The sequence below is a fragment of the Lygodium microphyllum genome, chromosome 29 (genome assembly GCF_053477565.2).
Source record: "Lygodium microphyllum isolate KBCC chromosome 29, Lygodium_microphyllum_v1.1.10, whole genome shotgun sequence".
In the NCBI taxonomy this organism is placed as follows: Eukaryota; Viridiplantae; Streptophyta; class Polypodiopsida; order Schizaeales; family Lygodiaceae; genus Lygodium; species Lygodium microphyllum.
In genome coordinates, this window is record NC_141163.1 from 1547926 (window position 1) to 1559830 (window position 11905).

Below are 11905 nucleotides of genomic sequence, written 5' to 3' on the forward strand. Positions count from 1 at the left end.
CCTGATTGACTTGTGAGGTGGAGTCCCATGTAGTAACGTTCATGGATGGATTTGTTCTTCTGGCTGATGATGTTTTCCATATTGCAAGTCTGCCCCAGGACCTTATATGCAATTTTTTCTGGTTTTACAAATTTCTCACCGTGATATTTATAGCCCCCAAAAAGGGGAAAAGAAAGTGTTCATGATGACAATGAATGAGCTTGAAGCCATTTTCTTTACTCTGTCAGCCTTGTAATTTTGTTTTTGTTTAGTACTGGGTGTAATTGCTGTGGTTTGGGAACTCTTTGGATTATCCTATGGGGCTAATGTAAAGTGTCAAAAAGAAAAGAATGTGTAAGGCAGTGAAGATAGATGTGTGCTTTGTTACGATTCATTGGGACACTTTAGTAGTAGGTCCTTGAGAAATGCACACTCTTGTCTTAGAAGTAGAATCAGTTTTGTCACAGAAGGCCTTCCAAAGCACATAACAAACACGTTCAAGTGTGGAATCAACTGACTACCTCTTTAGCAGTGCTGCCAATTTCATTTTGGTATGTGACTTGGATGGTGCTTTGCTTTAAGATTTTCTTACTCATCCTGGAGGTTTATATGCTACAAAAAGTCTTAGAAATGTTGACATGAGCATCACATATCTGCCACGATTACCTTTTACCAAAGATTCGCATATTGTTGCTGAAATGCGTAGATGTTGAATTTGCAACAGAATGCTTGTATATCATGCGGAAAAGCAGCAAGGAGGGAAGACATGGCACCAAATCATGGTAAACTCTTGTTTACTACATATTAAGGTGTCAATTGACCTTTGTAATGTTAAATTGTTCGTAAGCAAAGAGAACTACATTTCCTTGAAAATATGAAAGCTCATGAACCTTGGGAAGCAATGATAAATTTTCAATAAAACCTTTGATGGCACTGAGATCTGTTATCATGTAGAGCAGATGTAAACAGTACAATTTCTCGATGTTTAACAATAATCAATCCTTAATACTTTCATGAATCTTTTGAAGGAAGCTATTTATGAAACCTTACAACCCAAAGTAGTGCTTGAAGTGAATACTCACCCTAAGGAAGATTCTAACAAGAATGAAGTGCTCTCTTCCACTTCCATATTTGGCATCTGAAGTTCTGTTTTCCAAACAAGAACTGCAGGGACAGAGTTCTGAAATGTTTGACAACTATATTTGGATTTCTTCTTAGTGCTTGACTGCTGACTCTACCCATTGCGGGTTGGCTAAAATGTATCATATTCGTTTTGACATATGAACTTCTACATGGATTAGGCCCCATATACTCTGAAATGTAAATGGGAATCTTTTCATTACAATCTCTTTATGCACAGTACATGTTATTCTTTGAGGCTCTTAGTTAGACTCTTAACAAAGTCTAGAAGCAGTTAACATAGTGATATCACAAATGCTTCACGCGTGCCACAATTAATTTTCTGATCTGATAAGCTGTTGCACATGCAAGGGGGAATGTGGGTGGAGAGGTTGCATGGGTGGTGTATGTGTGTACTTTATGAACATTAGATGCATGAGGAGTTTTAAGTAAACCTTTCTTGAAGGAGCAATTTGAACTTTCAAAGAAAATTCATGTGCTAAGTTGAACAATATCTTTGCAATTTCACAGCTTTACGGCTGGTAGTTCAAGCCTATAGACAAGAAGTCGAAGTGTGGAAGGAGAATCCAGTTAAGTCAGCAAAAAGAAGGAGAGAGCGGCTGGAACAGGTGGGTTTGGGCAGTGACCTAGCTGTTTCCTGTCGTGGTATTATTATAGGAGGTTGTATGAGCAATCAGAGTCAGCTACGTTTGTATATGCTACTTTGCATGCCCAGCTAATAGTTTCTTGGGGCGGTCTCCCTCATAATCCAGATAAGGCATCATAGTACTGGTGATTTGGAACTCTCAAAGATTCGAGGTGTTCAGTTCCCTTACAAAGTAAATGATAAAGTATTAATAAAGGTATGTGTGTGCCCAGCTCTTCTCAGATTGTGTAAGATTTCTGGAAGTACCCTTGATGAATATTATTCTTGTCTGCTGCAGGGAAATAAGCGAACTCCAGAAAGATTTGTTGGTCGAAATGCTGTGATAACTACTCAGTGCTTGAATGGATGGTAAATTTATGGTCCTTGAATTTTTCTCCTCTTGTGCCGTTTTGAAGTGTGTTCAATCTGCATCAAATCCTTAGCTGCAATTTTTAGTGAGACTGAAGCATGCTTTCTGCTCACAGGTATGTTGTTAGGACCCTCGATAATGGGGAGAGTGTGAAGCTTCAGTATCGTTCTTTAATGAAAATGGACGAACCAACACCCTGTATCGAACCTCCAGCAAAGCAAACAGGGCCCAACTGGTTGTGGTGAGTGCCTTTCATGTTCTGATCTGTGCTGTTTGAAATTATTCAAGTTTTCGTGCTGAGCGATTAACACTGATTTCATCACAGGAAGGAAATAAGCTTTAAAAAGTGTTTTACTTTGTTTGTGGCAGATTTGTGCAGACTGTCATCAGTTATGCTACAAGGATCTCGAGCAATTGATGATTTGCAAGAAGATACTAGGTAATGTGTCCAATTTCTTGCATTATCCTCAATGTTACATTTCAGTGTGGTAAAGATCAGAAAGCACTTGAAATTTCACGTCTCTAACTTATTTAGGCTCTTGGCAATTGAAAACTGAAAGTGTGCGGACATTGTTTCAAAGTTTGGCCCTGCCTTTAAAAATGACAAACAGGAAGCTTAAAATCAGCCTTCTTACTAAGCTCATTCTCATTATCACATATTCATACGGTGAACAGAATAGTAAACATTATCACATAATCATACGGTTAATCTTACAAAGCTTAAAATTGCAAGTGTTGGTCCCTTGATAATGCAACCTTGAGAAGGACAAACTTTCTTAGTACTTGGGATGGGGAATCTTGATTACAGTGCTAAGATCTCAAAGGGGAAGTTTTAACGTGATTGCATCTGTTTGCAGGATAGCTACAGTATTACCTTTAGCTGGTAGGAGTGCTTTCGCCACACCATAGTGGAATATGCGGCCAGTTTGTAACCCTTAACCTCACACACTTGGACTATGTATTATAGTATAAGCCTCGTCTTGCTTCGCTGTGGAGGGATGTGATGTCTCTGGTCAGTGAGACACGAGCACAAACGAAATGAGTAAGGACCCACGCTGATTGAACATGGGTCCTCCTTTTTTGTTTCAGTGACTCTTATAATGAATACCTTGTCATATCAAAAGCCTCGTTTGGTGCATGCCAAACGTATAACATATTGACACGATCCTGTATAACATGGACATGATATTGTAAAACATGCAAATAGATAGGGATCAATGCTTTTTGGCAATCTCTGTTGTGGTTGTAAACATAATCATGTTCTATATTTTCCCACGAAGATATTTCATATGGATTTTGTTGGGGATCCTGTCAACCTTTGCGTTTCATGAAACTTCTATGGAGCTTTATTCTGGTTATGGAAGAAGAGATTTGTTTATGTAACAGTGCCAGATCTTAGTGTACTAACATGTTCACAGGTATTTCCTGTCAACAGACTTCTCGAGATTTTTCAGTTTGAAATGCATACCGAAGTGACTTTAAGGTACTGTACTCGGTGATAGAAATTTGTGTTAAAAGAAGAAAAAAAAAAGATAATATCAAGTGAACCAGTAATTCGAAGATGAGCAAATAAGTTCCATCTGTCCTGTGTTTACATTTTTGCAATCATCATGTTATTAGTTGCAGCTTTATGTAAATGACAGGAAAATTCGAAGATAAAGATATGTGAAATATTCAAACATGTTTAAGCTTGTTTTTTAAAACAATTGTATTTGTTGGCAAATCGTATTTGAGAGAAAGAAAGAAAGAAAGAAAGTTATATTAACGTCTTCTAAAGACCAAAACTGGCCTATGAGACAAACTGGCCTGAGAGAGAGAGAGAGAGAGAGAGAGCTTCTAATGTCAAAATTGGCCTAAAAGACAAAACCGTGCACAATGCTGGTTGTCAGTAGACCTGAAAGTGCGATGTGCTAAAAGAAGATGAATAATCTATGTGAAAAGAAGCTAAGGTGATGTACAAGAGGAAATAATGGCCATGTAGAGTTACAAGAGGATGAAGCAATACATGTCTAGTTGTGTGGTTGAATATGAATAGGATACACATACATCTTGTTTCACCAGGTCAAGATTGGTGGGTAGAGTATGTTATACAACCCTTGTGAAATAGTACAAGGGTAGCATTTGGATTGATCTCTGAACTTAGTCAAAGATTGCTTGCAAATCCCCCTCATCTCTTTGGTGTAGCATGTGTCTGGTGCCCCTATATCCATAGTCAATGTATTGCGTTAATATCCTAAACTCTATAGGTTGTCACCCCTTTATGAAAGTATTGTTCGCAGTTATTGTATGGAAGAAATTGGAAATGTGAGTGATATCCCTCTCTATGCTTAGTGCTTGCCTATGGTAATGATGTGCGGAGTCTCTAAATCTTGACTAGAAATTGGCCCAAACAACATTGGTTTGGGTATCCCATGACCAATATGAGGGAGGGGTTCCCTCCAAACAGCGTGGGGCATCTAGCTTGGATTGTGTTATAGGCTCTATATCTATAGATGCAATGCTCCTCACACTTCACCTCCTTGCATAGTCTCTAGATTTGCTCAGCTTTGGGAATGTGGGTTGCTCTTTCGATCTTGATCTCAAGATGAGGATGCCTAGCATTGGCCAACGCAAACCTACATCTCATGTGGCATGTATATATCTAGGTATCTAAGTCTCTCAATGAAACCATCTACTATAGTCCTCAAAGTGGTCCCTATAGTAGTACACATTTTGAGGAAAGGGTTGTCGGGATGAGATACATGCATACTGTATGTGTAGCTTGTTAAGGTCTTCTATCTCATATATATATATATGAGAGAGGGAAAGAAATATATTAACATATATAAAAGGCCAAATTGGTTAATGAGATGATAGGTGAAGAGATTTAGGGTAGCTAAAAGAACTTTGATTGAGTGAAAGATAGATTGACGATGGCTTTAGAGAGATCTTCCTTTTATAGCCCAAGAAGGTAGTCTAGTTGGTATGTCCAACCATATTATGAGTCTTTTCTAGTCAGCCAAGGAATATTCTCTTTACCATTGAGTCAAGGGTGTTGCCCCCAGATCCTTGTTAGGGGGACAATTGGCTCCCCCGAGACTCCCTAGCTAAGGGCTCTTTTGTGACCCTTGAACCCCAAAATAGAGACCCTTGATACCTTGTAACTCGATGCATTATGCCCTAACTTGCTACTAGCATAACTACTTTATCTAACTCTAAGGTTAGATCCACAAAGCTTACTTTTTTGCCATCCAATCACATAGACCTCATTTGACATACAAGTTAGGACCCACCCAATGTCCGTACTCACACATGGCTTCTCCTCATAATAGGAGCCTTACAACTTAGAGCACCATGAATCATTTGTGGTACCTTACAAGGATGGGTATTGAGTATATTTAACACCCCCCCTCCATGTCCACCTACACCCACCCAATGTCCGTACTCACACATGGCTTCTCCTTATAATGGGGACCTTACAACTTAGAGCACCATGGATCATTGTTGGTACCTTACGAGGATGAGGGATTGAGCATATCTAACATCCCCCTTCAATGTTCACCCGTAGGTGTGAACTATATTCTTAACCCAACACCGAGTCTTTGAAGATGAATTCAAAGGAGATCCTTCGTAAGAGCTTTGGTGAATATATTTGCTCCATTCTCCTTCGTTGGATAGTAGATCCCAGCTCTACTATCATATCCTACAGCCAATTAGACAGTTTGTAGCATCAGCTAATGCTATAGTGGCTCGAGCCCTAGATGTTGTATAAAATGTGCATGTCCCACAGCCGATCTACTAGAGATAGATGACAACTTGAGCGGTTTGCACCCTTTATGGATTATGTTATAGTGACAGATACTAGTGAGTCTCTTACTTATGATAAGACCATGCATAGAGGTGATAGTTACTCTTGGAAGAGGGTCGTGTAGTTATAGTATGATTCAATGTAGAAAAATCATACGTGGGATCTAGTTCCTTTTCCTAGGGGAAAGTATGCTTTGCCATGCAAGTGGGTGTAGAAGTTGAAAAGTATCCTTGGATGCCCCAAGCTGGCATACAAGGCTAGATTGGTTGCTAAGGGTTTCAAGCAAGAGCATAGTGTGGACTTTGATAAAGTATTTTCTCTTGTTGTGAAGATGGCTACCCTACACTTGGTACTGGCTTTGGTTACTCGGCTTGACTTGAATCGTTATCAGATGGATGTCAGATGACTTTTCTTCATGGAGACTTGCATGATGAGATTTACATGGAGCAGTCTAAGGGATTTACAGAACCTAGTAGGGAACACCTAGTATGTAGATTGAGAAAGAGTTTTAATGGCCTTAAGCAGGCACCTAGGGAATGGTACCACAAGTTTGATGCTTTTACACATTCACAGGGATATACCTGCAGTGATATGGATTTGTGTTTTTACACGAAGAAGACCCATGATGACAGCCTTATGATTTTGGTACTTTATATGGATGATACGTTGATTGCTAGGAGTGCTCATGATGAGCTCAATGTCTTGAAAGGTCAGCTCAAGAAGAGTTTTGAGATTAACATGGGACATGCCTCGCATATTCTTGGATGCGTATTACACGCGATTGCTCTAAGGGGCTCGTTTACTTTTGTCACAGAAGAAGTATATTCAAAGAGTCTTTGAGCGGTTTCATATGTAGGATGTTAAGCTTATTGGATGTCCTTTACCTTCTCATGTGAAGGTTAGTTAGGTCGATTGTCCACAGTCCAATGAGTAGAAGGTTGAGATGGCCAAGATTCTTTATGCATCCGTAGTGGGCAGTTTGATATATACCATGATAGCTACTTGTCTTGACATAGTATTTGCAGTGGCAGTTATGGCACGCTATATGGCTACACTTGGCAAACAGCATTGCAATGTTGTAAAAGGTATCATGAGATACCTTAAAGGCCATTGTTATGGTAGCCAAGATACAGCAGTAATGGGATACATTGACTCTGATTATGCAGGACATACAGACACTAGAAAGTCCACCTATGGCTTTGTCTTTACCTTTGTTGAAGGTATTGTTTCTTGGATATCTAGCGCATAGAAATGGACTGCTCTATCTACTACAGAGGCAAAGTATGTTGCAGTCACCATTGAGGCTTACAAAAGGAGGCTCTCTAGTTAGGTTATTTGGTGGCAGACCTTGGTGTTATTGATGTGGTCTCCATTGCATTCGGATTCTATGAGTGTTATTCAATTGGCCAAGAATCCGGTCTTCCATATGAAGACAAAGCAGATTGAGATGCACTACCACTTTATCAGAGATGTCATTGAGAACAAGTCCATTGAGCTTGCCAAGATCTCAACCGACCAAAATACTGTAGATCTGCTCAGTAAAAGTCTCTCATCGAAGTTTTACCTTCCTTAGGATTTTGATGGGTGTTGGATTACATAACATTTTTCCTCATCCTATTGTACTTATACACTTGTACTATGCCACTTTTTTCTTATTCTCTCCTCACTAGGGGTACATTCGCCTTTAATCGGGAGGTTGTTGGGAGTAAATACACATGTGCCTAGCCACATGTATATTAGTTATACTAACAGTATCCGCACACCTGTACACTACAAGTGGCGAGTGTCCATCACTATCACTTCATTCTTTATTCTTTCAATGACATTTGAACGATCACATATTGTGACTGTTGGAGTTTCCACATCTTGTGTGTGTCTCTCTCTCTTGCTCTTGCTCCTTCCGCCATAGCTCTTACTTCCACTCACGTGCTCAGTCTTATAGTTTTGAGAAAGGCTCTCTAACAAAGTTATGAGGTTCATTCAATATGCACACAAGTTTTTCTTTCCAAGTTCAATGGCAAGAAGCTTCTTATCCCTTCCAATGCTCCTTTGACAAATGATAATACAATTCCAATGTGGTGACGATGCTTAAGGATCTACAAACAATTACAAAACCATATAGATGTGCTCCATGTATTTACACCCATGCTAGACTTAAGTGGAAGTGTGTTATAGACTTGTAATTTCCATCCTCCAGCTTTGAGGCTATTTACGGTCTTCTTATGCATGCAATAACAGCGATATAGAGCTTCTACACACTATTGCAATGTGTGCCTAGCCTTGCACAATGAACAATGCAAGGGTCTTTTCATTGTCTTTGGCCCTACCATATCATCCCCTCAAATCTTTCCAAGGAGAATAGTCCAATACGCATTTATGTGAAGCTAAACAAGGGGAAGGACAAAGAAATCATTGGAAGCAATAGATAAATTAAAGAAGACAATAGTTCAAAAGATGATCTTCCTCCTACTATCTAGTTCCCACAACTTGAAAATAACACAAGGTGTCTTGAACCCTCTTCCATGAACTCTAGTGCCGGTAAGCGCCTATTTATATGTGTGGTTGAGAGAGAGAGAGAGAGAGAGAGAGAGAGAGAGAGAGAGAGAGAGAGTGTGTGTGTGTGTGTGTGTGTGTGTGTGTGTGTGTGGCTAGCTAGTGCATAGTGTTGTGTGTGGGTGTCTAACAAGTGAGACTAACATAAGGGCAGTTGTATCGAGTGTGCTATATGATGGGATGTGAGTTTAACTTGAAATTGAATGTACTCTTATGGTCCTAAATGTGCCACTATTAGTGGGATACAAGCAACTACAGTGTAATTCCCTAAGTAGTTATGCATGCACATGCTAAAGTATGTGATTGTTGTCTCAATGATTGCAGTTCTTTACTAATAACAATTGATGCTTCAAGGGTGCTTTCTCTAAATGCAAAATGGGTCCCTCTCTTCATGCACGTGACTCCTAGCTCACAATTAGGACCCCAGAACACACAAGTACATGAATGCATTAAGGCATTAGTAGTTAGATGCATTTACATCAAGCACTTGTCCAATCACAGATAACCATAGTTCTTAGACTCACATGGAAAATTGTATTCCCACACACCCACACTAATAGGCCAAGTGCACAAAATCACACAAACTAAATTAGATTCCAGTGTGCACACATCAAGTTTCACAATACATGCACACTGGTTGGTCAACACACATGCATGAGTCACTCCTTGGCTGGGTTATGCATTCGTACATATTAGTCACACAACATTGGTTGGTCAACACACATGCATGAGTCTCCTTAGTTGGGTTATGCATTCATGCATATTAGTCACACAACATACTTCCATTAACTATGCACAAACACTCACATTAGCCATGCACATGCATTAGTTAGTTGCACTAAGTTAGCCACACACACACACACACGTGCAATTTCACGTCAAAAAATTCAAATGCATGACTCATGATTCACTTTCATTCATGTGGTTGGCGCACTAGGGTGTGTAGATTAGTTAGTGCATGGATAGTTGCACTATTGGCTAGTCACATTAGTTATTCATTCATTCACTCACACACACACATACACGCGCACACGCATGCACAATCACACATTATGACACATCACATATGTTCACACATGACACAAATCAAGCATTAGACACATTGGCACAATGGTTGAACTTGGAGGCCTATTAATGACCATCTCAAAGGAAAGATGAGCCATATGGAAGTCTCGCAGAGACCCAATGTATGTAGCCGCTACTTCCTTTTGCACACATGCTATTGTTTGAGGTATAGACTTAGCTAGACCTAGCCTAGAATATCCCTTGCTTAACAAAATTCTCCCAAAGGAGAAGTTGCATGCTGCTAACAAGTTAGGAAAAGATATGATACTACATAATATTGCACAATGTTTATCTTTGCTTGTCAAGTTGACACCACTCCTCGATGCTTGTGCTACACTTGACTATAATCGTGAGTTCTACAATTTGCTTTCATTGCCTTGGAGTGACATAGAACCACAGTCTATAAATGTGTACATAAATAAAAAGTGCTTTCAATGATTGTATACAAATAAAGCTAAACAAATAGACCACTGCATACCTCTACAAGTAATGACTATTAAGTGAAGCAACAAGGACTTCAGATTAGTGGTAATTCTTTCGTTCAAGTTCTTGTTCTTTTGTGCCAAATGGATCAACTACATGTGCTCTCAAGTGTACTCTCAAAGCTTTACTAAGTGAATGCAATATAATAGAAGACACTAAAATAGTCGATCAAACATTCCAAGCCACCAAGGACCATTGTTCCTCTCCAAAAGCAATACCAAGGAGTGAAGGCCTACGTGAAATGCCTCACTAAAACGAGACTTCAAAGACCACATCTATAGAGCTCATAATCCACATGTAAGTAGTCTTGATCAACAAGTCTATTGACTACCCTCTCGTCCCTAAACCATTACTGAATTCCAACAAGAAGATAAGCTTACATCAATAGTGAAATTTTCCTTCATCAACCATGCCTTAATCTTCAAGATATTGTACCTCAAGTCCCAAGGACTACCCTATCACTCCCTCTTTGCCATCGGCTTTGTTTATCCCTTCTCCTTAAGCCTCCTCAACTTACCATCTTATTCCACTGATGGAGGTTCAAATTTCTCTTGTGTTGCATTGTTTATCGAAAGAAAAAAAATGTATTAATTGACATAATACTACACTTGGGGGTCCTCAAGTTAGACGCACTTGTTGGCCTTAGTCAACTTGCTTCATCCCTAAACCCCTATCCTTGCTTCCAATTCCCCAACGTTAAACTCAAGGCCCATCAAGTGTAGGACACACCTAGGGAGTCTCAAGTCATAGACCTGTCTTCCTAAGCCACTAGCACAATTCCCTTCATAGTTTCTCGAATCTCTCACTGTGACGACAACAATATAGGCAGCATGCAAGTGTTAAGTCAATTGGGAATTGCTTGATGCTACATTCTCACTTAACACTATAGTCTCTATGTTGATAAGTCATAATAGAACCTTATCCATCAAGGTTTTCCTCATGACTCCCCTGTCTTATCTATCCCTTAGCAACACCAACACCTTTCTTCCCTTGGCTATGCCTTACCTCATCATTGGTCAACAAACAAAATCCATAAAGACATCTTGTAACAACATAAATAAGCCAAAGCTATTTCAGCTTTGAATTGAATTTTTACCATTTTTTCCACCAACATCGTGTTTTGATCAATAGAATTCTATTTGTAAACAAGTCACACTATTTGATCAGAAAGAAGAAATGCTCATGTTATTTATTTGATGAATTCCTTTGATAGAACTGTTTAAGCTTTGAATTGAATTTTTACCATTTTTTCCACCAACGTTGTGTTTCGATCAATAGATTTGTATTTGCAAATAGGTCACACACATTTGAATCATCTCCCCATCCATCAACATTTCATATGCATACAAAGGAAAGTAGCACTCCCCCAGGGCGAGAGCACAAGAGGTTTTCCCTAGTAGGTACAGGAGAATCTAGTGGCTTGCAACATCTACTGTGAGGTAACATCTCTCATAGTGACTAGCTTTGACCATTCCATTCAAACACAACTAGTCTAGCAACTAAAGATCCCAATCTTATGACCCCATTTTATCCTAATCACCAATTCTTGCTTGGTATCCAACATCCAAAGCAACTCCAACATCCAAGTTGTACTCCAATGACAACCACTACTCTCTGTGTAATAGCCACACCATTGTCCTAACATTCCACATCTTTGGTGCAAGTTAAAGGATGCCACCTCAGTGCCACAAGTCTGGCACTCAGCTAGGAGGGGATAATATCAATTGTAAAATAGAAAAAGGGAAGAATAGGCAAAGGTGGACACCAAAGGTAGCGAAAAGTAAGTAAAATTAAAGTCTTGACACTACAAGAAGGCAACAAAAAGCAATTAAATGTGCCAATTCGGCAAACATGTAAGGTGCCAAAAATATTATAGAAAATAATCCATATCATTTTTGGCATG

General features: G+C 39.4%; 1 protein-coding gene across 1 annotated transcript in view; it reads left to right on the forward strand.

Moving 5' to 3' along the window:
• LOC148010300 (uncharacterized) overlaps window positions 1-3530 on the forward strand; it is a 136753-nt gene extending 133223 nt beyond the window's left edge. Inside the window, exons 5-11 of the mRNA XM_087671442.1 lie at window positions 704-761; window positions 1630-1727; window positions 1872-1961; window positions 2043-2113; window positions 2230-2355; window positions 2484-2553; window positions 2972-3530. Coding sequence (XP_087527568.1) covers window positions 704-761; window positions 1630-1727; window positions 1872-1961; window positions 2043-2113; window positions 2230-2355; window position 2484 — 444 coding nt within the window. The 3' untranslated portion in view covers window positions 2485-2553; window positions 2972-3530. The remainder of the gene's footprint in view (window positions 1-703; window positions 762-1629; window positions 1728-1871; window positions 1962-2042; window positions 2114-2229; window positions 2356-2483; window positions 2554-2971) is intronic.
• The last annotated feature ends 8375 nt before the right edge of the window (window positions 3531-11905 follow it).